At 54.9% G+C, this 27,243-nt stretch overlaps 1 protein-coding gene across 10 annotated transcripts; it reads left to right on the top strand.

The window, feature by feature from the left end:
* Positions 1 to 25,062, top strand: BAHD1 (bromo adjacent homology domain containing 1). 10 transcript variants are annotated; one of them, XM_042989151.1, is made up of 9 exons: positions 1,240 to 1,398; positions 5,634 to 5,725; positions 15,005 to 15,088; positions 16,192 to 17,631; positions 19,450 to 19,832; positions 20,803 to 20,962; positions 21,374 to 21,450; positions 22,247 to 22,347; positions 22,821 to 25,062. In XM_042989151.1, the coding sequence occupies exons 4-9, from the start codon at positions 16,206 to 16,208 to the stop codon at positions 23,008 to 23,010; spliced, it is 2,337 nt and encodes a 778-aa protein (XP_042845085.1). In that variant the 5' UTR covers positions 1,240 to 1,398; positions 5,634 to 5,725; positions 15,005 to 15,088; positions 16,192 to 16,205; the 3' UTR covers positions 23,011 to 25,062. The 10 variants fall into 10 exon arrangements, with proteins under 10 accessions (XP_042845079.1, XP_042845080.1, XP_042845078.1 ...); XM_042989147.1 differs by lacking the exons at positions 1,240 to 1,398; positions 5,634 to 5,725 and adding an exon at positions 283 to 301; XM_042989152.1 differs by lacking the exon at positions 5,634 to 5,725.
* The last annotated feature ends 2,181 nt before the right edge of the window (positions 25,063 to 27,243 follow it).

Below are 27,243 nucleotides of genomic sequence, written 5' to 3'. Positions count from 1 at the left end.
GACCCCGCGAGCGTGCTCGGGCTTGGAAAGGCACGTCTGTGGGTGTGAGACGGAGCCACAGCATTCGGTGACTAGGGGGAAGGCAGGTAAGTGTCCACGCTTGGTCCCATCCTGGCTTGGGGACGCCAGGGAGGGAGTCCAGTCAGGGCTGTCAGGCTGCCCGCCCCCTCCCTCCTCCCCCGGAGAGCTCAGATGTTGCCCGCGGTGGTGGAAGAGGGTGTGTGGGTGTCAAGGACTCACAGACCAGGCTCTGCTGTCAGCTGGGAATGGATGAGGGTTCCACACTCGGCTTCTGAGAAAGGTGAATTAGGAGCTGGAGTGGGGGGCGGTAGGTGAAGGGGAGAAAGAGGAAAAAGAGATGCGGGTGAGGGGTTACCGAGCTAGGACCGACCTTGCTTGAAAGGAAAGGAGACGTGGCAGGCAGGGAAGTCGGAAAGATGAGGCAAGGGCGGGAGGGGCTTCTCAGCAGTCGGGGCCCTTTCGCTGGAGTCTGGGGCCCTTTCTGCAGGAAAGGGGGGTTGTCCTCGCTTGATTTTTCGGCTGGTCTTCCCGAGCCTTTGCCCGGGGGGCAGCAGCCGCTGGCGAGGGTGGGGTGCTTCTCGGTCCGCAGTTTTCTACAGTGTGTGCTAGGGAGGAGAAGGGGGAAAGGGGATGTAGAGGGGTGACGGCCAGGGCGGGGGCGAGATAAGATTTCTCGGGGGATGGGGTAGCAGCTGGGGGACTGGGGCTCCTGGGTCGGGTCACCATGGGATACCGGTTCAGGCTCTGCAGCCGAAGAAAAAATCCAAGAAGCCGGCAAAGAAAACCACCCCCCGCCACCACCCTTGGCACCGTACCCCTCCCCCCAGGCCCCACCACTCCCCGCACCGCCTCCCCCGGCCGCCTCGTGCTGCCCCCTGCGTTGGGACGACCGACCCACGGTTCTGATTGGTCGGAGACCGGGAGGGGGAGCCGAGGGCCGGATTGGCTGGCGGGGCCAGCGCAGGGCGGGGCGGCTGATTGGCGGAGCTGGGCGAGGGGCGCGCCGCTGATTGGCTGGGGACGAGGAAGCAGGAAGGAGGGCGGCGGAGGCTCCGCTCTCGGGGAGTTTGTGGGGGAACCGCGAGCGGCGTAGCGGATCCCGGAGCCCGGCCCCCGCCGCTCGCCCGTCCGGCTGCCTGCCCCGCCCGTCCGGCCCCCGCCGTCCGCCCGCCCCGGCCAGGCGCTCCCGCCCCCCCGACGGCCCCGCCCGGCCGCGGCCCCCGCTCCGCCCGCCCGGCCCCGGCCCCCAGGAGGAGGCGCTGACGCAGCAGCGTGGAGCCCGGGAATTGAGCGCCCCCGGGGGGTTCCAGCCGCCGGATTCCAGCCCGGCTGGGGCCTGCGGGCGCCCAGAGCCGCGCCGTCCGCGCCGCTGTCCGGGTGAGCTAGGGGCCGGGGTCGAGGAGGGAGGGAAAAGGGACGAGCGGGCGAGAGGGAGCGAGCTAGGGAGGCAGACGAGTGAAGGGGAGAGGACCGGCCGCCCGTCAGCGCGCCCCACCGAGCGCGCCGCGCCGCCGCCCCCGCCAGCCCGGGAAGGGACGGACGGACGGACGACGCGAAGCAGGTGCGGCCGCCCGCTTGCTCGCGCCGCCTCCCTCCCCCGGGTCCGGCGCCACGGTCCCGCCATCGGGGAGCGCAGCGCGCCTCGAGGTGACAGCCCCCGGGGGCCGCCCGCCACTCAGGCTGGGGGCGGGGTGGGTGGCGGCCGCAGGGTGGCAGCTCGGCCGGGCGGCGGCGGCGAGGGCGTCCCGGGCCGCGGAGGGCGGGAGGACGCCGGTCGTTTCCTCGCCGCGGTGGAGCGGGCTCGCCTCCGAGTGCGCGGGAGGCAAGGCCCCCGGCACCCCCTCCCGCCGCGCCCCCTCCCCCATCGCGGTCCCCGAGGCAAGGGGCCGCGGCCGGGGGCGGCGCCGCGGGATCGCCGGCTCAGGGTGGGGGGCGCCCTCCCGCGCTGGGAGGTGACCGGTTGTTGCTGGATGGGGGGCTGGGGATGGGGGCCACACCGGGGCGGGGGATAGTGTAGACCCGACCCTATCGTGCCGGGAGGAAGGGAGGCGCCGAAGACGGAAGGGAACCGGTTCGAGGAGCGAGTGTGGGCCGCGGGAGGCCCGGCGGAGACCGTGCGGAGCGGCGGCCGAGTCCGAGGTGGGGCGGGGGGATCGAAGTTGTCAGACCGCCTCCAAGTGACAGCGGGACCCCGTGCTCGCGGCCGGGCCTGGTCTGGCCCTGCCCGCCTTGCCGCCTCTTCTCTGGGGCCGGGGGCCAGGTCAGGTCGGGCCCGAGGGGCCCGCTCCGCGGTGAAGCGCCGGACAAAGGCGGCGCCTGAGCGGGCGCAGGTGGTGGCGTCGGGGAGGGGAACAGGTCCGAGCTACCCACCCCCAGAGGCGGGCGACCGGGCCGGACTCTGCCCCAGGGATTGCGGGGGCCGGGGTGCCCGCCGGGAGAAGCCGCGGCAGTGGCTCACCACTCCAGCCGCCGATCGCCTCCTGGTTCTGGGAAGAGTGGGGTCCACCCGGCCGGAGCAGAGGGGCAGAGGTGGGGTGCACAAGGTGGGCCTTGGCTGATGGGACCGGGTTGGTAGACTCCAAGGCAACAGTCTGGTGAGCCACTCTAGACCCTGCCAGGAACGAGGGGTTTCAGCAAGCAGTGTCTGTTCCATGGACAGAGGTTTAGTCCCACCTGGGATATCTTCTAGTCGTCTATTGTCGACAGTCTTAGGGCAGACGACCAATTGGATTGAAGACTAGGAGATGCCCCCCCCCCCCCCCCCCAGTGTTCTCCAGCAACCCATCCACAATTGTTTTCAGCACTTTTCTTTAGCTAGGAAGGTACCCACAAAGGGAAATGAGTAGCTGGAGTTTATAAATCCAGGCAGGAATTTAATGATTAAATGAAAAGGTTTCCAGTCTTTTTCCTTTATGCCACCTGAGAGACTTTCCCAGCACCATCTCCACTCCCATGTCTTTTGAAAAACGGAGAAAAGGACCCTAGAGGGAGCACATGTCCTGGAGGGACACCACTGTCCTTGGCTAGCTAGAGGACACTTGGGAACCAGTGGCTTAAGCTACTGAGTGCATCTGTCCCCACCAGTGATCTGCTCTAAGCTCGATGCTGTTTTCCATTTCTAAAAACCCACTCAGAACTCCTGGGCTCCTCATGGGACCCTGTACCTCTTTGAAGAGTTGTGATCACAAAGACAGGGAGGCTGAGACTGTTTTGAATGTCTGCTTTTGCTGAGTTTCTGGGTTCAAGTCCCACCTCAGGTGGCTGTTGATTAGGAGCTGCTCCTAGCTGTGGTTGGCTATAATCCTGGGAAGGCTGCATGTCAGCCTTGCTTAGTATGGGCATGGAGTTAATTCATGGTCGCCCTCTGGCCCCCTCCTCAGAAGGGTCTAAACCCCAGCCTGAGTGGAGTTGAGGCTTATGGGAAAGGGAGGTATTACCTCATGCAAGAGACTAAAGTTTATTCTGAGAGGATGTAATTGTACGTCTAAGATTCAGAGAATGGTGAAGAATTTCAAGGCCTTCTTGCCTCCCCTAGGGCCACACGGTATGTGATTTCTTTTGGTAGCAGTCAGAAGGGGGTGAGCTGGTCTGGCCACTGGGACGTAAAGGGAAATTACCAAAACAGTGTTTCCCTCTTTGACAGGCTCTTGCCTGGCAGCAGACTCAAGTCACACAGCTCAGGTGTTTAGGAGGGTTTGCTCTGGAGAGTATACTCCAGTTAAGACTTTCTTTGTTTTTTGTATCTCCCTTTTCTTCCTGTTGTTCTGCTGTCCCCATGTCAGGCCTATGTTGTCATGGCCCCCTTTTCCCTCCTGCTTCCTCTGGCCCGTCTGATCCAGTCTGTACACAGCTGCTAGAGCCTTCTTCCTAAAGCACTCCTTCCCCCATGTCACTCCCCTGTTCACAAACTTTGAGTGGCTCTTTTTTTCCTGCAGTCTGACCCTAGACGTGTCCTCTATGGCTCTCCCCTGGCCATGCTGGACACAGCTATCTCCCTGCATCTTTCTGTCTGCTGCTCTCTCCAGTAGAGGAGCCTTTTGCCTTCCTCTCTTCCCACCTGAACCCTACTCATCTTTGTTTTGCTGTCAGGCCACTCCAGGCCAACATTGCTTGCCTCTGGGATTGTGACCCTGAATTTTATAACATGGTGTCTTCTTGAGTGGTTTTGTAAGTTGGAAGTTTATTAAGACAAGGGACAGTATGAGTGTTAAATCTGTGTGTGTGTGTGTGTGTGTGTGAGAGAGAGAGAGAGAGAGAGAGAGAGAGACAGAGTATTTCAGGATTTCTAGTATAGTGCAGTGTGTGTTGTTTTTGTTGAATAAATAAATAAATGCAATTGGCTGCTTAGTTGATTGGGAACAGGGGAAACCTTCCCTTCTTCCTAAGAAATGCTCAGTATGGAGTCCTTGGTGGTTTCCAATATTTCTGTCAAAAGCACACACATAGGGCACACTGGGGTTGGGGTTGCTTTAGCGTGGGGAACAAACGAAACTTAGCTGTTGTTTCTGATATTCCAGCTGGTGGAGAGTCTGTCCTGTGGATTGCTCACATGACACCATATAGACATGAATTGGAAAAGGGCTGGAATCCTGTTTTCCCCCTATCCCACCAGGCCATTCTCTCTACCCGGCTTTGCTGCTCTTATGCAATTTTCCTTGTTGTCCATGCTAAATGAATCCATATGTTTTATCTCTTCTCAATCCTGGGTGTAAATGAGGGAGAAAACACGGTTTTGAGAACAGAAAAGAAAAAGATTCCTGGTCTGGCCCGTGGACGGGACTTTGGGGACTGGCATTGGAAGAGGTGATTATCACTGACATGGAGGCGTGATCAGCCCCACACTGGACCCATCAGAAGGGAAAACTAGGATCCCAGCTCTCTTGGAACTTCCGATTTTGTTTACCATCAAACCTTGGACCATGGGGGAAATGTGAAAGAGGGCTGGTGACTGGTTTGAGTCTAGACAGTGAAAAAATAAATTGTGCATCCATCCCCTTTCCCCCAAACCTCCCTTTTGTGCCCCAGTTTGATGATTAATGGACCAGCATTTCCCTTCCAAGCGGGAAGGCCACCCCTCACAGTTGCCATGGCAATGCAGACCGCTCCCCGTCAATTAAAAAAAATCCCTACTACTTCTCTCTTCCTTGCTTCTACTATAGCGGAAGACAAGCTACCTCAGAATGCATTTCCTGGGCTCTCTCCTCAGCTGCTCAGGCTGTTTTGCTGTACATCCTCGAGCACAGTCCTTCTTCTCTTTCTGGGGTTTGTCTGAGTTTCATTACCTTGAGCCAGTTGTGCCCCTCTTGGATCCAGCAGCCCCTGGAACATGTCTGTGAAGAAGCAGAGAAAATTACTGTTTTTTATTCATCCGTAATGCAAGTTAAAAGCCAGAATGAGCCTTCATCTTTCTTTTGTTTCGGGGTTAAAAAAAAAATTCCTCCACACCACGTCTGGTATGTAGAGGTATAAGTCGGGGACCCTTTTGACATCCCTAAAGGCAGTTTCAGTAAACCTGGAAGGAATTCAACTTCCCAAAATACATACTTCACATTGAAGTTGTATGGGGATTTTCAATTTATTGATTTTCATCTCTCCCCACCTCTCTGTCCTAGCATTCAGGAGGACTTGTGTGTTTTAATTTTATCTGTCCTTATTCCTCTTGGCCTTATTCCGGCAACATCTGGCCTCAGCGCCCTGTCGCAAGGTGAGTCATTAAAGAAAAAAAAAATCTTAAGGGAAAAAAGTCTCTGGAGTTGAGAAGTAGCCTGTGTTGAACTAAGGCTGCCACCGAAGCTGCCGGGTTTATGGAGCATTATACGAACAGCCCCAACATTAAAGGGCCTCCTTTTTATGAATGGGTTGTGAAGAATGTAAATAAAGCAGCATCTCTCAATGGGGAAGCATTTTACATAAGCAGTACTACCCTGGCCCAAGTATTTATGGGAATTCGCTAGCACAGTCTGGCAAGACTCACTTCCTTTGTGAACTTGCCATTATGCCGGGGACTTTGGAGGGACAAGGAGAGTGCTTCGATACTAAGGGCAGCCCCAGCATGCACTCCTGCTCTGTAGGTCCAGGGCCTTGACTCTGTGGGTCAGCTCACAGCTAGAGGGTCTGTTAACCTTGACAAGACAGAAAATACAGAGAATAGTTAACAGCTCACGAAGATTAGAAACCTAGGCTCCTGACGCCTGGGGTCCTGAGATTCTGCAGCTCCTCAAAGTTTGGGCTCTTTCGACCTCCTCAGGACAGGGGACGGGGAGAACTTGGATGATGAAATCCTGCCTGGTTTTATGGGAGGCACCTAACTGGAATGAAATGGGCTGGTTTGAATTTCAGCTCCTTTACGTGTCCCTTGCCCACCTCCTGGTACTACCACTAATGAGCAGTAACCCAGCTAACAGGGAGGAGGAGGAGGAGGAGGAGGAGGAGGAGGAGGAGGAGGAGGAGGAACAGGAGGAACAGCAGCAGTCGAGGCTGCAGGGGCCTGTCCAGATGGCCGGACAAGCCCCCTCAGCTCCACTGAGCTCCCTCTCCCCCTTGGCTTTGCAGAGCTGAGTAGCAGCAGCAGGCCCTGGGGTTCCAGTGGGGAGATCGGTGCCCTAGGCGGGGTGGTGTAGAAGCTCACAACCAGAGGACTGTGGGTTTGGTGAGCAGGCCTCAGGGCAGAGTCCTGCTCGAGACTTTGTATTGTGTCCTGGGAAGGATTTTCAGCCAGATTCCATTTTTCCCAGCGGGAAACACCTGCAGAGGTTGGTTGGTTATTCACCTGACTCAGCATCCTACAAAAAACAAAAACAAAAATGTTGTCCTTGAGATCCCGCAGGCCTGATCCACCAGGAATAAAAGAATGGGTTTGTCTCTGAGCCTTTCTGAGATTTGAAATGGGAATTTTTTTTCCAAGGCACCGTGACCGAGTTACCTGAATGAAAAATAAGTGACTCTTAGTTAACAGGATCAATGCCAGGCAGGAACTTGGTGTCTATGTCTTTTTTCTCATTAGTTTCCTTTTCCAGTGGCTTGTGGTGGAACAGGGGGTGGGGGTTGGGGTGGGAGCTTTGTCCACCTCCCCTCCATCCTTGGTTAAGGAGGAGGGACCTGGTATGCTTTCCGCCTTTTGTGACCCCAAGATCTCACCTGGAGTGGTGATGGCTGCTCCTACTTCCCTTCAATCTGGAACCCCCATGGAGCTCCTTCAGTTTCCTGCAGAGGAGAGGGGTGGCCCACACTTAGGCCCGTCTCCAGCTATAGCCTACCTGTCTAAAATGGGAGTGGAGAGGAGATTGTTAATCACATTCTCATTTGGCCAGGTGGTTGAATAGAGATGAATCGTTAGGGTTTAGAAGATCTTGGAAGAAATCATGGGAAAGAAATTAGGGTCCAGTTTGATGCCAGGATACCCTGACAGGTATGCCAGGAGGGAAGATGGAGTCACATTCCTACTATAGTCAAAGTCGGCAGGCCCTCATCATGAAGTGAGGAGCGTTCCCTGCCATGTGCCTGGAGGGGTTCACACAGATCGGACAATGTAGAAAAGAATTATAAAGTGGGTGAAACGACTGTAAGAGATGATCTCCAGAGAACATTGAAAGGACTTAGATTTACTCAGCCCACAGGGAGGTAGCCAAGGGGTAGCTGACACATCTTTGAATATTAAGATTGCTGTTTGGAGTGTGATGACCAAATTGCAGTCTTGATTGCAGTTCAGACTGGAGGAAGATTCCATCTGGTTCAAGCGATGTGGTGAGATCCGTGGGGGAAGTCTATAGCCTTCATTTCTGGATTTATTGTAAAATCAAGACAACGTATCTTTGAAGCCCTCACCCCTTTCTAGGATATAAAATGGATTTCTTTCCAAAGTGCATATAAGAGTTGACTGGGGATTTTGAGCAGACTTTGCTGTAGAAACAGTTTGTAAAATTATGTTTATGTTCTCTGGCCAGCCCACCAATGCCATTTAATTGGAGTACATCTTTAGTTCCTTTGTGGTGAAAAATTAGGAAAAATAAGACGCTATTACTAATAATTTAAAACAACACAGAAAAACAAAATTGAATGTACAAGTTGATCTTGAATGTTGGTCTGTGAGCCCACAGTTGTCCTGTATTGCATTGGGGCTGTGGGCTTTGGGGGACTGACCCTAGATGCCCTGCCTCTAGCACTGACAGCACAGGAGTGTGGGCGAGTTCTTTTACCCTCTCTACCTGTTCTCTCCTTGTTAGGACAAGATGATAGCAACCACCTCATGAGGCGGTTGTGAGGATAAATGAGAGTGAATGGTACCTGCAGAGAGTGGAGGGTGGGTGGGTAGTGAGTGCTTGACAAACATCAGCCATTCTGTTAGACTAGAAGCCTCTGTGCTGAATTGAGAATTCCCTACACTGCACACTTAGGTGATTTGGGGACTGATAATGCTAACCCTGGTTCTTCGCTGCTGAGTTCACCTTAATATCTGTGGCATTCTTTGTCTTAATACAAGTGTGCCTCTATACTAGAGTGTGCCACCCTTGCTTGCTTAACGGTGTATGGTAAGAAGTGGAGTGAGCGGAATACATTCCTGAGGTATAGCTGGGCTATTTGAGAGAGAGAAGGAAAAGGATAGTAGTGAAAGAGCATTGTGCTGTGTAAATACGAGAGATTTCCTAAAGTAGCCCTATTGAACTGTTGATTACGTCGAAGAGGCACAGTCCTGGGGATGGGAGAGAATTAGGGGGTCAGAGTTTCCTGTCCTGGGCTCCAAGTGATGCCATCAGTCTAGGGTAGAAATGTTTTAAATGTGGTGGAGCAGGTAGGTGGCCAGATCTTTGTTCACTCAACAAGCTTTTATTAAGCCCTGTGGGTGAGATTTAGTGGTAAGGCAGGCAGAGCCCACCTGTCCCCATAGAGCTTGCATCCTAATGAGGGTGGCCCTAATCACTTAGTTAATTAGTCATGTCTGAGCTATTTGTGTGGGGTGCCTGTAACTCTGGTAGGGTTGGCCTTGTGGTTCTGCTTGTGCTGGTGGAGTGTTGGGAAGACCTGGTCTTGGGTCTCGTTGCTCATGGCTGGCTCATTCAGAAGGTTAGTACTCTGCTGGGGAGGCTGAGGGCAGAGCTCCCAGCTTGGCCTGGCCAGCCAGCTTCTTCTGTTCAGGACAAGAGATAGCACCTCCAGTCTTGGCAAGCCGCTTTAGAAATCTAAGTTGTTGGTTCCTGGAGTGTCCTGGTGGTTGAACCGACACATATCCTTTGCCCTTCTGGGCAGGTGCCCAGAGCAGGCTCGTGAGATATTGTCGTGTTTTTTGAAGAATTGTGTGTCAGTAGCATGACATTTCCTCTCAGTTCTGCTGAGGACCTGTTGCTGAGGTTTGGGGTGCCCTGTATCTTTCTGTTTTATTTCTCCCACACTTTTAACTGCCCAGAGTGAATGGGTCCTGCTGCAGGAATAGATCTGCTGCTGGCCCAGCCTGGGCACTGTGGAGTCTGGTTGGGAGAGTCTGAGGGAGCCTTAGCCCGGAACTCTCTTGTCCCCCAGGCTGGAGTAATCCTACATGGAGCTAATAAGGGTGAGTCTGGGAATAGTTTCATCTGTCTCCTGCCTCAGGACTTCAGTTTTTGTCCGTCGCTCCTTCCTACATCCAAGCATTGATGCAGCACATTTCTCAGGTTGTTTTTCCCTCAGTACACCGCGCATGAAACAGGCCCTCAGTCAGTGTCTGTAAACGAAGACCTGGTGCATATGTCACTTAGTGAGGCTACCGTGGAGCCATAGCTCTCCACATCAAACTCTAAGCACCGTGTTACAATCCTTGTCACACTCGCTTGTCCTCTTTCTTCCTACCAGCCCACGCTCCAGTTTCGTAGTCTTTTTTGCATTTTTTTTCAGCATTTAGCCTAATACTTGACACGCAGGGAAAAAGAACGAGCTTGTGTTGCGCATCTGACTTATACCAGGTATTCTGCTAGGCACTTGACACACGTGATCATTCAACTTGATCCTCATAACAACTTTGCTGTGTAGACAAGGAAACCAAGGCTCAGGGTTCAGGCTGTGCACCAAGCCCACTTAGGATTAGCAGCAGTATGAAGTGGCTTCTAGCCCCTGCAGGTGTCACATTTGCTGTGTTGAGCCATGATGGGAGGTCAGCAGATGTTGGCTGAATGAGCAAAGGTGACAAGAGATGCCATGTGCCTGGGAATGAGTAGCAGGTGCTCTGGCTTAGCGGGAATGGCCCCTGCAGCTACAGGTCTACTTTGTGCACAGAGAAGCTGTGCACTAGGAAGAAGCTAGAGAAAGCACATCACCCGAAGTAGGTGCGTGTGCCTTTAAGGAAACCCTCTAAAGACCAGTTTTTTTTTGTTTTTTTTTTTGTTTTTTTTTTTTCAACGTTTTTTATTTATTTTTGGGACAGAGAGAGACAGAGCATGAACGGGGGAGGGGCAGAGAGAGAGGGAGACACAGAATCGGAAACAGGCTCCAGGCTCCGAGCCATCAGCCCAGAGCCTGACACGGGGCTCGAACTCACAGACCGCGAGATCATGACCTGGCTGAAGTCGGACGCTTAACCGACTGCGCCACCCAGGCGCCCCTAAAGACCAGTTTTGTATTGTATGTGATTGCCTTCTAATTTGTCAGGTTAGAATTTCTTAAAACAGAGCACCATGGTGTAACTAAAATACAGTGCTCTCTGCCCACTGTCGTAGTGCAGTTGTCCATGTGTGTATGTTGATTTCTGGACCCTAGGGGTACACTGTCTCTCTCACTCTCAGCCCCCACTAAAAGAAGGGCCTTGTCCCACAATGAGGGCCCTGGCATTTTCTACTGAGGAGATTCCACCATCTGTACTGTTAACTATATTCATGAACGTAATTGTAATTCTCATATAAAATCGAAGAGTCCACTTTATAGTTTGAGTCAAAACTCCCCACTGAGATCTGTGTTCCTTTACAGTTACGAGAGGCTGGTGTCCAGCTTTGCGTCTGGAGCCAGAAGTAAGTGGGGGTTCTGGACACTTTGGTGCTGCTCTGGGCCTGTATGCCTGGGCCCTCTTGCTGGGATGGTCCGGGTAGACAGAAGTAGTCAAAGATGGGACCCGGATGCCAGGCTGGGTTGGCTGAGATACCAGACCCAATGTGTGATGGGTGTGAACCTTCACCGTACAGCTGCTCCCACCTGTCTGAGTTCCTGGGAGCCTCCACAGTGAAGTATGAGGAGCAGGTGGTCTGGCCACTAGACCTGAAGGCAGTCTATAAAACAAGCTATGGCCAGATGGGTCAGGCCAATTCCCTCTGGTGGGGTGGGTGCTTCCTGCCCAGGATTGTAGGATATCATCTTGACTGCAGAGTGAATTGGGTGCCCACAGCAGGTGAAGCTAAACAGGCACTGGAGAGTTGGAGCCGGTGGTGGCTGAGGCCACTGGTTCCTCTTCCAGGGCAGCATCCCGGGGACTCGGGCACTTCTGCTGTCTGTGGGTGTCCGTGCTGAAGCAGCAGTCAGATGGCAGAAGCTGGCAAACGCACGCCCCACTGACCCCATCCCCTGGGCTTTTCACCATCCAGTTGAGTGTTTCCCAGAGGCACGGAGCTGTTGTTTAGGGTTTGTTGGGATACAGTTTCTGCCCCTGTCCTCTCCCTGTGTGGTAGATGGAACCCCACACACACAAGTCCCGCCATAGCCTCTCCATCTTTACCTGGGGTTGACACTTGGGTGTCTTTGGCAGAATAGAAGCAGAGCAGAGTTCAGGTGTAGGCTAGGTTTTCAGATCTCTCTCCGCCCCAACAGCTCTGGGCTCCTGATGTGGGGAACCTGCCCCCCAAGCCAAGAGCCACTGCCTTCCTCTGTGGGTCTGGAGGGTGGGGGAGAAGTTGGTCTGCCTGCTTCCTACCCTACTAGGCTTCTGCACAGAGACTAGCGTCATCCTCACCACCATTCTTAAAATTCCTTTTGGTTTATCCATTTTAGATGAACAAATCAGGTTCAGAGAAGTTAAATAAGTTGCTAACCAGGGGCGGAGCTGACATTCGAATCCAGGTCCACCTCGCTTGAAGGTTTGGTTCTTTCCAGTTTACCAGCCATGGGGGATTGGAGGGACCCCAGACTCGACTTAACCTGGCTTCATCATAAGAATTTCAGCAGCTTCACCTGTTTTTCCGTGAAGTAACACCAACTAAATTTCAATCAACAGGAGCGTGCCTTTGTGCTCTTGCTGCTTTTCTTCTCTGATAGAAGATTCAGGAAAGTCAGTGCTCATGAAAAACTGTTATTCCTTTGGGGGAGTGTGGAAATTATTCCGAGAGAGCGCAAAGGAAGGAAGTGCTTAATTCAGTGCCAACCATGTGGCTTTAGGTGTAATCGGAGTTGGGAGGTGGCTTGGGTCAGGGACCTTCCTGACCCTCACCCAGGTGACCAGCTAGTCTGCCTTTGCCTAGGACCCCCCCCTGCATACTTTCCTCCTATTAAAAGTAAAGTTAAAAGCCTGAAAAGTAGAATTTAAAATGCAGAGATTTCAGGAAGGGTAGTGGGGCAGAGTCCTGGGTCCTGAACCCCTAAGAATGGGGGTGGGTGTATACTCTAGAAGCTGGGTAAGTAAGGGTAGGGGGAGAGGTGCGGCCAAAGCTGAGAGCCCAAGGGCAGCCTCCGTTTGCAGGAGTGATCTGGACTTGACACACTGGTTTTCCCTTCAGCAGTGCCCACAGCCCACATTCCTCCAGGCCTCTGACCCTCCCTTGCACACAACACTTTGGGTGTGCTCTGCCTGTGAGAGCGGAGGGTGGTGCATGATGCTGCCGCAGTTTGCGGGCAAGACTCAAGTCTTCCTTCCCTTTTTACTTTTGTAGAGCTGACTTCTAGTCCTGAGCAGACATGGGGTACAGGATATGGACACTTCAGCTCAGTTTTGTGACCCAAAGTGCCTGGGGCTGTGATGGCCTGTTTGCTGTCTTTGGAATACACTTGTGATTTTAGATTCAACCTGTGGTTTGCTGGATCTTTGGTATGGAGGACACCGGCCAGCCACTGTCGTCCTTCATGGCAGCTGGCTGTTGGCCGATCAGGCTAGGGACGATCAGACTGGTCTTCTTCAGTGTGAGCTAGCTTGACACAGTCTAGGTGAGCAGTAATGTGTCCTGGGGAGTCCCTCCTAAGAACCTTCTCTCAAGGGGGCCCAGACCATGTATGCCTGGGAGGACAAGGCTTCCCAGAGAGAAGGGTGGTGCTGAGAGAACCCAGGCACCCTTGTCTCTTTGCAGTGGTAGGAAGTTTCTGGTTGAGCTAGTGTGTAAGGACAGGACAGCAGGAGCATTGGTAGAGCTGGAATGGGAGCCACACCTCCTGCTTTCCCAGGATTTTCTTCCCCCTTTGAGCTGGGCCACCCCTGCAGGTTAGAGGGGCCTGGCAGGCTAGGAGCCCCCTCCACCCAGCCCCACCCCAGGGAAAAGCTGCAGCCGAAGTTCTTACAAGTCTGGCTTCAAAGCATGACTCATTCTCTCGCTCTCCTCAGACTGGAGGGCAGTGAGGGAGGCAGCAGAGACCCCAGCCTCTCCTCAGAACAGTGAGTGACATTGCTGCCTTAGGCACCACACGAAAGCTAGGAGTTCTTTTGCTGGTGATGAGGGATTTGGTGGATTCAAGGGAAGCTAGCAGTAGGCTCTTATGCTTGATTTGGAAATGTGACTTGCATCCTGTGATTTAGAGGCTTCCTGGGATCAGGGGACAGTGGGCACGATACTACAGGGAATGCAACCCCAAGTTCTGGGGCCAGTCTCCCTACAGTGGAAGGCTCCCTCCCAACCTTCACCTGCTGGGGCCTTTTGCGAGTTGAGAAGGGAGGCAAGTATCCCAGAGTTCACTCTTGCAGCTGGTCCACCAGCAAACTGGGGGTGGATGGGGGGGGAATAAGGGACAGGCCAGTCACCTCTCAGCTAAGAGCTCTTTTGTTTGCCAGGCTTGAAAGCACCTCCCTGAGCACCCTCGCTTTTCCATCTGGCCCTGTACTTGCTTTGTACTTGGTGTCCATGTCCTTAAAGGCCACAAGCCCAGGTGACCTCAGCCTTGGCCCCCAGCCATTCCCAGGCCGGACTCCTCTGGTAACTTGGGGCCTGTTGAGGGGCTTCGGTTCTTGCTCAGCTATGCGGTCTGTTCACAAATCCTGTCTCCAGGCCCTTTGGGGGTGGGGAAGGGCTGGGCCTAGGCTTTCGTAGGAAATACAGATGTGCTTCTTATTGCTGCGCCTCCTCCAGCACAGGGGTGCCCTGCATTTGAGAAAAGGGCCTGTGGATTTTAAGCAATTGGGATGCTTTTGAGAGTAAAAGGAGGCATTGCTAATAAGCCTACTGAGCAAACAGGGATGGGTGGTCACCTGATTAGAAGCAGGAAAAAGTCTTAGGGAGCCTAGCAGATGCCTGGGATTTTTTAGGGAGCTCTCCTGTCTGTGCTTCAGGAAGGAATGGATTTGTCTCCTGTGACTCTGCCTTGTCCCGGCCTGGTCTCTGGGCAGTGGCAGGTTCCCGCACGTGGCCAGAGCAATGCCTGGCACAGTGCCTCCCTTTTCCAGTTTTCCGAGTCCTTTCTTGAGGGCGAGGGACACCCACGGTGCCCTCAGCCTCGTTTTCTGAGCACTCTTTCTCAACTAGTGCAGTACGTGTCAGGAGAAAAGGTACCCAGTGACCCCAGCCGTTGGCCCAAGTCCAAAGGAGCTAGCTGGGAAGGGCTCAGGAATTCCTGGGAGCTGTCAGGCTTGGGACTTTCAGGGTTAAATCCTGGCCCAGCAGGGACTGCTCCCAGCTTCTGGGGAGAGTGGGTATGAATAACAATAGCAGTGGGGAAATTAAGCTGGAAAGCCTGGGCTTGCTGGGTGGGGAGGGGGTTGCAGGGTGCCAGAGAGGGCAGAGCCTTGTCTGACACCTTATTTGGCAGCACCTTGCTTTGCTTTGGGGAGTAGGTAAGGAGTGAACAGCTCAGTAGTCTCTGACCACTGACTCTGACACCCCCACCCCCCACCCACCAGTTCTCCATTGCCTTGGCCATGCCAGCTTCCAGGATACAGCCCAGCTCTGGCCTCTCATTCAGGAGGGGGCCCAGGCTGCCCCAGGTATGTTGGGGGCAAGGGGAGTATTTGCCAAGTGAAGTTAGGGGATGATGCCTGGTCAAGTGGGCATCTTCTCTCTGGGGCTTTGGGCTTTCTGCCGCTCCCCCCACTCCACTCCACCCCACCCCCAGCCCTCTTCTCTGCCCAGCTTCTTGCCTACCAGGAAGGAGACCTGAGAAATAGGGCAGGACTAGCAAGGCAGCCCAGTTTATCCCCTGAGTTAGTTCTTTCCTTTGATACTTCATTTCCCTCTTAGTGGCTGGTGAGGGTTTAAAGCTATACCACAGGCCTAGTTTGTGTTCCGCGAGTTTTCTACCCAGGGATTCTGGCCCTTGCCTTATGGACATCCCTTCTCTGGGCACAGGCACTGTTTGGGCTGCCCTTCCCTAGAATCTGAACCATAGTGGGTCTGGCTTCTAGGGCTGGCCCAGACCTCCCCTGACCATGGACTCCTCAAGGCCAGGCCTTCCCCTTCAGGGGGCTTTTCCAGCAAAACGCACGTTGTGGCTTTCCTGCTGTATGTGCCCGGCAGGGTGTCCCCACAGGCTGGACTTTGCTACCTCCACAGTCCAGCAGGCAACTTCCTCACCTTAGCTCCCCACTGTCCATGTCCTTATCCTCCTGTGGCCAATCGCAGAAGCCCCAGGATGGGGGAAGGGTTGGTGATGTTTTTAAAGGAACAGATGGGCTCCCACCGTCCAAGCCCATATCCTGGCTTGGCATCTTCACAGCCTCTTCTTGACCTGCAGTGAGTATCTAGTGGGAGAAGAATAGATAGACTGAGAACTTTGCCCCCAGCACTTTCTGTCTTCTCATCCCAGGGTCTGCATCCTTCCATAGGGGCTTAGTTCAAAGAAGGACCCTAGGTTAAGAGAAGAGTGGGGCAGCCAGTCCTTGCACAGCTGTTGGTAGCCTGATCCCACTGGACACCTCCCCCTGCCCGGAAGAGGGGTCTTGGGAAAAGCCAGTCTGTATATGGGATGAGTGTAGGCCAGAGTGACGGAAGGTTGGGGGCGGGGGGTGGCACTGGATGGGCTGCAGCAGAGGAGAGGCAGACAGGGCAGGGCAAGGTGGGCTTCTCTCATTGCCTGCCTTCTGCCCTGCAGATCGAAAGTACTCCATGACACACACGCGGAGGAAGTCCCTTCCCATGCTGAGTTCGGGCCCCACTGGCCGCCGGGAGCCCCTGCAGATGGAAGGCAGCAATATGGAGCAGGGGGCAGAGAGTGTGGAAGCAGGCATGCCCGAGAGCCCAGGGCACCTCACAGGGCGCCGCAAGAACTACCCACTTCGTAAGCGCCCATTAGTTCCTGAGAAGCCTAAGGCCTGCAAAGTGCTGTTGACCCGCCTGGAGAATGTGGCTGGTCCACGGAGTGCAGATGAGGCTGATGAGTTGCCCCCTGACCTGCCCAAGCCCCCGAGCCCAGCCCCATCCAGTGAGGACACTGCCCTTGCCCAGCCCCGCAAGAGGCGCCTGGCCTCCCTCAATGCGGAGGCCCTCAATAACCTGCTGCTGGAGCGGGAGGATGCCAGCAGCCTGGCCGGCACTCGTCGCAGTCGAGGGGGAGACCCTCACCGCAGTCGGGACCGTGACCGGGCCAGTGGGGGCTGGTCCTCTTCCAAGAAGCGGCCCCGGCTAGAGGACCTCGGAGGGGGAAGTCGGGACCTGTCCCCAGAGCCAGCACCTGAGGAGGGTGCTCGTCGAGATGGTGACCCAGCTCCCAAGAGACTGGCCAGCCTGAATGCAGCTGCCTTCCTAAAGCTGAGCCAGGAGCGGGAGCTACCCTTGAGGCCGCCTCGTGCCCACCCAGAAGCAGATGGGCGCTCCACAGAGCCACCAGCACTGAGGGTTCCGAGGCCAAAGTGGGCTAAAGTCAATGGCAAGAACTATCCCAAGGCCCGGCAGGGGCTTGGCTCTGGGGAGGCTGTAGGTCCACCCGGCTGGCAAAAGCACCCCGAGGAGCCATGGCCATCTGCCACCCCTCGTGGGCCGGCCAGCCAGCCACCTTACCAGCCCCTGAGCAAGGCTCTGGAGAGCCCCTTGGGGCTGCGCCCCCACCTGCCCCTGCTGATGGGTGGGCAGGCAGCCTTGAAGCCGGAGCCTGGGCGCCCAGGCGAGGAGTCACCTGCCCCCAAGCAGGAACTGCACCAGCCTTCTTTCCCTGCACCCCAGCTGTCCCCCCTGCCGATGCCTGGCAACCCTGCCCACTACAGTGGCCTGTGTGGTAGGCCTGAGCTCCCTGCACTAGGCAGCTTCTACCTGTACTGCAGCCAAGATGGGCTGCAGTGTGGAGGCTACTCCCCCTGCCCCATGCTTCCTGAGGGCAAGTTGTCCCCAGTGGCTGCACCTAACGAGGGGCTCCTCTTGGCACCGAGCTCAGTGCCCGCGGGCACCCCTTTCCAACACCCTCCCTGGGGCTCTCGCTACTGCTTTAGCGAGGACACTGGAGTGAATGGCTACAGCATCTGTGAAATGTTGCCCCCGTCTCTTACCCATATTGGCACCACCTGTGGCGGCTGCCCCTACAAAATGCCTTTTGCAGCAGGTAAGCCTTCTTAGGTGTGGGATGTCCCAGGGAGTCAGATAGTGTCCTAGGAGGGTGGGCCATGGTTTGGGTGGGGTTCCTTGAGGTCTAGTTACAACATGGGTGGTAGGGGGCTTTGGAAAAGGAAGACTCCCCTAGTTTCATGCCCCAAGCCAAGGAGTATTCCCAGAAAAGGGGCCTGTGTCTAGCTCTTTGCTCTGGCTCCCCTGTGTATAGAGATCTCTTGGCCAGGTAGTTAGGTAGCACTGTGGTGGTGGAGGGGGCAGGGAGAGCCATCCCTTCCTCCCCATTAGGATACCCATTCTCAGACTCTTGAATAGCAAATTAGGTATTGAAATTAGTGCTTTTGCCAAGTTGTTCCTATGTCCCTTTGCCTTCCTCGAGGAGAGCTAGAATTCTACCTTCCAGGAGCCCATTCCATCTGCATGCTGGCCTAGTTCGGCATTCATGGGAAGGAGGGTGGGTAACCAGGCCCAGTAGGTGGTGCCAGACGCGGCAGGATTGCTTTGCCCTGGCCATACAGGCCTTGAGAGAGAGGTGGTGCCCAGACTTGGCATCACCTTGCTGGGGGCTAACAGGGGGCACACTCCGAGAATAGACCAGCAGAGTTCCCTGGCACAGACAGAGTGCTGACAGGGTCCATGGCTTTGGTGTCTGCTTCCTAGCAAGGCCCATTCCTAGCAAGGCCCAGACACCAGGGAGGCTTGCACTGTAGCCAGTGAGACACCCCCACGGTGATCACTCTTACCCCAGACCGGCAGGCGTGTCCTCACATGCTTCTCCAGGCTCTGTCCCTGGCTCCTGGGTGGAAATGAGGTGACCAGAGCCATCCTGTCTAGCGAGTCTACCCTGCTGCTGATGAAATGAGAGGCTGGGCCTTACCAGGGCTCTCGTTGCTACTACCCCACACCCCATCTTGTAGGGGTCTATAAAACAACTTTATAGACCAGTTGACTCTGGCCCGACTGGTTGTTTCAGGTTTTGGTGTGAGTTGGAGCACTAAGAAATGAGATCAGGCTGCTTTTTGGGCTTTTCCTTCTTTTTTGCACCACTCTCCCAAATCTAGACCCCCTAAACCATGGGACCCAAGACCCTACCCCCTTACCCTGGAACACCAGTAAGCACCACGTGCCAGGTATTGTTCCAAGCACTTTACATACGGGAGGCCACATGGCATGTAATTGAGTACAGATTCTGGAGCCAGACTGCCTAGAGTGAAATGTTCTCCCCCACTTCCTTAGACACGTGACCGTGGGACAAGCCAGTAACTGCTTGTGTCTCGGTTTCCTTAATTTAGAATGGTGGCAGTGGTACTTACCTCCTAGGGTTGATGTAAGGATGTAAGGATGAGATGAGTTAATACGTTGATAAGAAAAACGCCTGGGACACTCTATATGATATTTGCCATTCCTGCTTCTATTGCAAGGCACTGAGAGGTAGCATGACTTGCCTGCGGTCACACAGTCGGTGAGTGGCAGGTCTGGGGTTGACATCCTGGGCTGACACCCACTCCCCTGCTCCTTAGCACTGTGGAAGCCCCGGAGGAGAATAAGTCAGAGCTAGAGACTCTGTTCCCATTACCTGCCCTTCTTGCAGGCTAGAAGGGGGAGATAGCTGTGGGCCGGTCTCCAAGGTCAAGAAGCACCCTTGGCCAGTCACTCTGACAGTCTACCTCAGAGGCCCCTGACTCCACTTGCACCTCAGGGACCCTTGGGTACACACTCCGAATTAAGACAGTAGGCTCTGAAAGCAGGGGGGGCCAGAGGGATTGTTACTGCTTGTCCTTACCTGTCCTAACCCCTCTCTCCTTTTCCCCAGAAGGCTGCAGGTCCCTAGGCCAGCTGGAATTTCCTCTCCCAGAAGCCGGCCACCCTGCCTCACCTGCCCACCCCCTCCTGGGATGCCCTGTGCCCAGTGTGCCACCTGCAGCGGAGCCCGTCCCCCATCTTCAGACACCCACCTCGGAGCCCCAGACGGTAGCCCGTGCGTGCCCTCAGAGCGCCAAGCCTCCTAGCGGCTCCAAGTCAGGTCTGCGCACGGGCTCCAGCTGTAGGCACACTGTGAGAAGCAAGGCTGCCTGCAGGCCCAGCCACCCCAAGCAACCGCGCGTCCAGCGCCCACGTCCACGCCGCCGCCGCCGCCGCCGCACTAACGGCTGGGTTCCCGTTGGGGCTGCCTGTGAGAAGGCGGTCTATGTCTTGGTGAGTGCCAGCTGTTAGCCGATGGGGAGGAGGGAAGGGGCCAGTGGGGACAGGACCTGCTCTGAGGTGGGTTCCAGGAATCCTGGACTCGAGCCTGGTTCCCAGGCTTCTACCCTGGGAACCAGTCATGCTGGCCCAGCCTCCTTCCCTAGCCCCACCGATCCTGTACCATGTGCCTTGAGGAGCTCCAGGGACATACAGTCAGAGCTGTTGACCTCCATTTCTGTTGCCGACTCTCAGGGAACCCATCTGAAGTGGCTTCACAGCTCATCCTTGATCATACTGTCCCTTCTATCCTGGATTATAAAATGGAGGATTTCATGGAGGCTTCTTGGATGAGTATGCATAGGGATCGTTGGGATAGGCAGAGAAAATGAGTGTGATGCCAGGAACGTTGGAGATGCAGATGATGAAAATGCTTGACTAAACTTCATTGAGTACTTTCTGGGTGGCAGAAAGTAAATACTGCATTATTCCTCACTACTACCCTGGGAGGTACATATCCCGTGTTCATGTAATTATCCCCATCTCACAGATGAGGAAACTGAGGCATGGCAGCAGACTAATTTGCCCAGGGCTACCCCACTTAAGGGCTTACGGGTCAAACCCATACTGCCCCAATAGGAAGTTTGAGGACTTTGTCAGTGGTGTGGGCTTGGAGCAAGAGAGCCAGCTCTTGGGGTGTGGTGTTCATAGTGCAGCGTCAGAAGCTTTAGGCCACTTTCCCAGCCCTATTCCTATTTTTCTTTCTTTCTCCAGCCGTGGGGATCTCCCATCCGCATCCTGCTCCTGAGAGCCAGGCTTAGGGAGAAGAGGCCACTGTGCAAGCTGCTTTTACAGCTTCCCATCCTCAGTGGTTTGACTGCCCTGAGGAAAGCACAAAGAGAATGTCTTTCGCTCCCTCCCTTCCCCCTCCTCACTCTGAATGTGGCCCCCACGAGCCTGTTTGTGTCATTGATTTCTTGCTTAGGATGAACCAGAACCAGCCATCCGAAAGAGCTACCAGGCAGTGGAGCGGCACGGAGAGACCATCCGGGTCCGGGACACTGTCCTCCTCAAGTCAGGCCCACGGAAGACATCCACACCTTATGTGGCCAAGATCTCTGCCCTCTGGGAGAACCCTGAATCAGGTACCCCCTACCTGGAGTCTGACCTGCTACTAGTCTCCTCATGTTCTTGGCACAGAGTCTGCCTTCCACTCAGCCGGCATCTGTCTGCTGCTGAGGGTTGCAGATGGCCTTGTGGTTTGGGTTGGATCAGCTCTTTAACCTTTCCCGCCACCGAGGGCTAGGCACCGGCCCCCCCCTCCCCCTCACCTGTCAGTGCCTTTTCCCCCTTCTTCCTCCATGCCTGACAGCATTCCAGGCCACTGAGCTGCCAGGCTTGGCCTGAGGCAGGGGATATGGGTGGCTGGAGCCTGCAGGATTGGCCCAGGCGTTGAAGTTGGATGAGACTGCAGGGCAGGTGGCCAGCCTTCCTGCCTGTCTAAGTAACTCTGGGGTTGCCAGCTCAAGCCATGACTGCTTCTCTTGTCCCCCTAGGAGAGCTGATGATGAGCCTCTTGTGGTATTACAGACCAGAGCACTTACAGGGAGGCCGCAGTCCCAGCATGCACGAGGTGAGCCGCCTGGCAGGTGTGTTGGGGAGGGCAGGGGTGGCAGAGGGAGAAACTGCGGCACCAAGAACATGGTTGGGGAGGCAGCCATGGGCAGTCGAGTGATCGTCGCCTTGGACGCCATGGAAGGGCCTGGGTTTTAGCCTCTTTTCCCAACACTGATCCAATTCATGTTTTAAAGGGAACAGTAACTTTTGTCTTAAAAGGGGAACAGGAAGGGAAGCCCCCAAGGGCATGCCAGAATGGGAGCAAGTAGATGTGTCCTCCTGGCAGCAGGAAAGGGGAGGTGGAACTGCACACCTGGCCCCCTTTGATACCGTCTGTGGCATGAGAGGGAGGAGAGAAGAGACTCCAGACACTCTTGGGCACTTTACCCAGCTGTGTGCCAGGAGAGATAGTGCCATCGGTGTGGTCACTCTGCCCGCAGTCTGAGCTCCCTTTCACTTTGTTTCCCTTGCTGGGACTTTCCATCTCATGGGGAGATGGGCACCCGTTCCCCTCTCCTCCCTTGAGCTGGGGGTCAGGAGGCTGATGACATGGGCTGGGGGGGGCGGTGCTGGAACAGGCCCCTGGCTATTCCTGAGTAAGAGGGACCTAAGGAGGGAACAGAGGAGTGCCTTGGGGTGGGCACTAGGTGCGGAGCAGTTAGGCCAGAATTCCAGAGATGCTCCCTGGCTTCCTGGGCACTAGCTGGAGTTACCTCAGGTCACAAGTCCCAGGAGAAGAGTTAACGTCCACCTTGCTACTGGAGGTAGGTGCTTCCAATCCTGGTACCAACAACCTCCTCTCTCTCCTTGAGCCTTTGCAGAATGAAGTCTTTGCATCGAGACATCAGGACCAGAACAGTGTGGCCTGCATCGAGGAGAAGTGCTACGTGCTGACCTTTGCTGAGTACTGCAGGTGGGTGGTGCCCTGCACCTCTGTCTAGCCTCTCCCCTCAGACTCCCCAGGGCTGTTTCGGGGGCTGAAATTCCCAAGGGGATCTCATTCACTGGGCCCGACCTCCCAGAATGTTCTTCTTCACAGCCTTCCACCATCTGATGTTTGTAGAAGAAAGAAAAATTGTTCTTCCTCTAAGACAGAGTGGTTGGGGCAGAGTTGAGGATGGTTACAGTACTGCTCTCAGAGAACCATCGAGGAGAATTGGCAGGTGTTGGGAGGGAGGCCCCAGCAGATGTGCTTCCCCAGTGACAGAGAAGATGGACTGGCGGTTGGCAGAGAGGGCATAGCCCCCAGGACAGGGATGGAGGCAGCACCAGCCCTTGTGGGGGTGGGAGGGGATGCCCCGGCTCTATGGGCAGGGTGGGGAAGGAACTGATCTTCCTGCAAAGGTGGCTGTGGTAAAGACAGCAAATGGTGGTGTGTTACTGCAGATTCTGTGCCATGGCCAAGCGCCGAGGCGAGGGCCTCCCCAGCCGAAAGACAGCACTGGTGCCCCCCTCTGCGGACTACTCCACCCCGCCACACCGCACAGTGCCCGAGGACACGGACCCTGAGCTGGTGTTTCTTTGCCGCCATGTCTATGACTTCCGCCATGGCCGCATCCTCAAGAACCCTCAGTAGCCTCCTCAGGCTCACACTGAGGCTGCCCACGGGCAAGTGGGGCTCGGGGCAGGGGGTACTGCTTGAAGCACAGCACTTGGTTAAGGGGCCACAGGGACCTGAAGTTGCTGGCCTGTGGTTCTCTTGGGGGGGAGGGCAGGGATCCCTATGGGTACTGGGCCCTTGGGAGGGAAGGGGAGGCCAGGGTATAGGGAAAGCATCACAGCCCTCAGTTTGGCCCAGGGTACCTCTCTATGGTTGCCTGGGTGGAGACTTAAAGAAGCAGTCTTCCCTGAGACTGGGCCAAGCCTGAGGGGCATGGGGCCCTGGGGGAGGGGAGAGTCTTTCAGGAACAAGGCCCACTAGGCTCTTTAGCCTCCCCTGGGCCCTTCAAGAGGGAGTGGGAGCCAGCTTTACCTCACCCACTGTGACCCGCTGCTTCCCCATCAGCCTGGGACCAGGCTCTCCCAGATTTTAGCACAGCTCCGAGTTCCTTCCTTTGAGGCATAGAGAGCCAGAGTCTGGCTTCCAGAGCATGGACTTGCTTTTTCTAGACTCGGGGCCTTTCCCTGGCTTCCTCCTTTGCCCCTGCAGTAGCCCCTGGTGCTGGGACAAGTTACCCAGTGCACATAGTCATGGGTGTGGCCCACTTGTGGGAGTCAGCTTCCTGTCTGCCTCCTGGTGAGGGCCACCCAGCAGGTCTGGCTTCCCAGAAGCTAACTGGTCAACATGAGGTTTATCATGTCTGGGAGGGCAGAAGGGAGCTGGGAGGGGGTGGGGGGCAGGGGGCAAGGAAAATTGCTACCTGATTTATTGAAGACTTTTCCTCTTGCCTTACACTTGGAGGTTCTAGGAAACCTCTTGCAGAACTTCATACATGACTCTTCAAGCCACACCCACCTGAAATCAAACCAAAGGAGTGCTGTGGCTCCCCTTGCCCTGCCACCCCTTACCCTAGTCTTTTGTAGATTGCACTAATTTACATCCCTGCGAGAATCAACACTGTATCAGTCCACAGACCTGCTGAGCTGCAGCCACTCACTCTAGGAGCTAAGGACCTGCATTTTCAGTTTGTTCCTGTTGCCCAGGGGCCCCGTTCTCACCTCATGCTGCTCCCCAGAGTAGATTAGAGGCTGAGCCCCCTCTTGTCCTAGTCAGGACTAGGCCCTGGCCCTGGGGCTGTCTGTGAGGGGGCTGAAGCAGCCTGGTTCTTTCCTGTTTGTACCAAAGAGGAGCATGGTGGGGAGGGGAGGGGAGGGGAGGGGAGGGGGGAGCACAGTGTGGCTTGGGCCCTGCTTGTGAGCACTTACACAGGGCACACCCCTGGGGGTAGGAGCCAAGGAGGGCAGCACTCCCTCTTCTCCCCTAGGAAGGGGCAGGCACAGACCTGGCATGTAAGGAGGTGACACTGGGTGAGGACAGTCAAGCTGGGTCTAGAGAGGGAGGTGGAAGCACATCCTGTGGGCGCTCCCAGCCTTGTGCTTATAGGCTGCTCCCAGTTGGTCCCTGGGCTTAGGGGGGCCCTGGAGGCTTCAGAGGTGAATTTCCATACAGAAAGCCCAATCCCAAACCTGAAGGGAAGGGGCTAGGGTGCCCTTGTACTGAATAAGCTGTCAGGAGGAAGGCGTGGGGCAGTAAGAGAGGTTGGCAGAGTGGCCATGGGGCCTTTGGAGAGCCAGCCTTGGAGCCTGCTCATTCCCAGGGTGCTTGGCCCTTGCTGCTGAGGAGCCCAGCCTCACCTAGCAGAAAAGGAGATCAAGGCCCCTCCTCCCAGGAGGCAGGGTCTGCTGCCCAGAACTTAAATGCTTTTGAAATCTTAGATGTCGAAATATTTTTTCGAACCTGAAAATGCAGCTGGTAGAATTTCATTGGAAGCATAATTCATGTAAAATATATTTTAGTTGATATTTTGTAAAATGCACTTTTTGTGTGTGTCGACCCTGGTTTCTCAGATCTGTATTTCAGTGTTTACAAGGGAGGGAGGACCTTTCCTCACCTCCCTTTTGACAGAGATTAGAAGTACTTCTTTAAGAAAAAAATAAATTTGAAAAATTGTATTGATTTAGAAAAGGATTGTTTCCTGTGTGTCCTGTCATCTTTGTGTGGGGGTGGGAGGGTGTGCATGCAGATGGGCTCACTACTTTTTATGTTGGGGGTCCCTCTTAACCCTTGCAGTGCAGGGGCTAACTAAGGCCAATAAACAAAAAGGGCAGGGAAGTAGAAGGAAAGCAGACCGAGGAAAGGAGACAGAGGCAGTGAGAACTTGGGGTTGACTTCTTGACATCATGGTGGCCAGAGCTACCAACTGGACAAGGTGAAGTCCTTGGATTGCCAGCCTTCACCTAGCCAGTGACCTGGGAACTGGTGCATGATGAAGATTCCACCTCATCACCTTGGGTCATATGCTTAAGGAACTGGCCAACAGAAACTGCGCTAGGGCCTCAGTATCTAGCAGCTGGCACTCCTTGCTGAGGGAATGAAGGTCACATCACAGGCCATGGGTTTGTGACTGCCTGGACCTTGGTTCACCCCAGCCCGAAAGCCTTAGTGTTGTCCTTGCTTAGTGTGGGGCAAGCTCTGCGACCATGGGAGTTCCTACGAGGCATGGGAACGGAGGCATGGGGGTTCCATAGGACAGAGCATAGCTGCCCTACTCTCTTCATTTTGATGAGGACATCTGGGCAGGTGCATTTTGATAGAGGGTATTAGTGGCACAGACACTGCCATCAGTGTGCTCTCTCACAAGAGTCTCAGGAGGTGAACAATGTCCCATCATTTAACAGATAGGAAACTGGTGTGGAGACAAGTACCTTGCCCAAGGACTCCCCCAGAGTAAGTGGCTGTTCCTGTACTCAGACTGCTTTGCTGTGACTGCTAACACAGAAAACTCTTCAGAGGAATGAGCATATGTGGCCGTATTATCAAAACTTTTCCAAAGGTTTTTTTTTTCCTTCAAGTATAAAAGATGCTTATTGTTCAAAAATAAATAAATGAACCAGTAGAAAATAATCCCAACATCAGAAATCTGCATTCACTGCTATTGGAAGCAAGGAGTTCGGTGAAGGCTGAACTTGATACAAAGTTGTAAGTCAGTGGATGGTGCATCCTGAGATGCACTCAGCACTCAGGGAGTGAGATGTTGGCAGTCTAACCCTGAGGAGCTGAAAAGCCACACTTCAATTCCTCCCCCTGTGTTATGTTGCTAGGGATTGAGGGCCTTCCATGAACCCTTTAGCTTCGTCTCATCCTCCAGAACCCCTCATGCTTATGAATTCATCTAATCAGTGGTACCTCCATTCTCCCACTAAAAGCCTCTGGCATCTTCCACCCCTGTTCCATTCACCCCTTCAGTACTGTGACCTAAGGTCAGCTGCTTCCTCCAAACCATTCCGAGTCAGTGGTTCATTAATCTCGATTAGGAGTGTAGGTTTTAGAATCAGACTGATTGATAGAGTCTCAGCTCCCCTGAGCCTATTTCCTCAGCTGTGCTGTGGGAATGCCTGTAGTCCCTGCCTCCAGGGGTCATTGTGACAACTGGAAGAGAGCATACCATACACTGAGCAGGCACCTGCCTTGGTAAATGTGGATTCTGATCACATCACTACTCCCCTTTGGGACTTCACGGGCTCCCCACACATCCATAACAGGACGAACTCTGGGCCCTAAGCTAGGTGCCCAGTTTGGTGGGTAAAGGCTGGCCACTGCTATCCTAGGCATTCCCATATCTGCTTCTAGCCCACATGGTGAGCCCGGTGCCACTGAGGCATGTTTGGCTCCAGTGAGGGAGGCTGCTGCTCTGTGCCTCCAGCTCCTAACCCTTCAAAATGTGTCTGGTCACACTAGTGACCACCATGCACAAACTGGCCCCTCATCAGAGATTGTCCCAGTTCTCCCACTTCTTCAGGTCTGGGGAAAGGCACACAGTCAGGGAGAAGTCTCCATTTCCAGACATTTCAGCATTACCCAGCAGATGAACACTGTAATCCAGCAGGTACTGTTAAATCTAATGGTCACCATGGAGATGAGCCACTGGCCAGTGCCTGACAATCTTGCTTCTCTTTACTGGAGTGGCTAGGGCAGGGTGAGTAGGAGGAGCACACTGGGGACTCCGCTTCCAGCGGGAAAGAAGGATTTCCTGAAAGTTTGGACTCGCGCACAGCGTTGAGGGTGCCCTCTGCCTCCAGACACGCTGTTGGAGGAAGGTCTCAGCCAGGCCAGAGTGTGCGGCAGGGCATTGGGTGCCGGTCCTCTCCG

The sequence above is a fragment of the Panthera tigris genome, chromosome B3, assembly GCF_018350195.1.
Source record: "Panthera tigris isolate Pti1 chromosome B3, P.tigris_Pti1_mat1.1, whole genome shotgun sequence".
Lineage (NCBI taxonomy): Eukaryota > Metazoa > Chordata > Mammalia > Carnivora > Felidae > Panthera > Panthera tigris.
Note: the sequence above shows the minus strand (reverse complement) of the source record. Positions and strands in the feature narration are given on the sequence as shown.

Bases quoted from the DNA above. Each gene is read 5' to 3' on its own strand.
- BAHD1 (XM_042989148.1), top strand. From the start codon at position 271: ATGAGGGTTCCACACTCGGCTTCTGAGAAAG. The intron at 302-16,191 runs GTGAATTAGGAG...TCTGCCCTGCAG, and splicing joins ACACTCGGCTTCTGAGAAAG to ATCGAAAGTACTCCATGACA. The intron at 21,451-22,246 runs GTGAGCCGCCTG...TCTCTCCTTGAG, and splicing joins GCAGTCCCAGCATGCACGAG to CCTTTGCAGAATGAAGTCTT.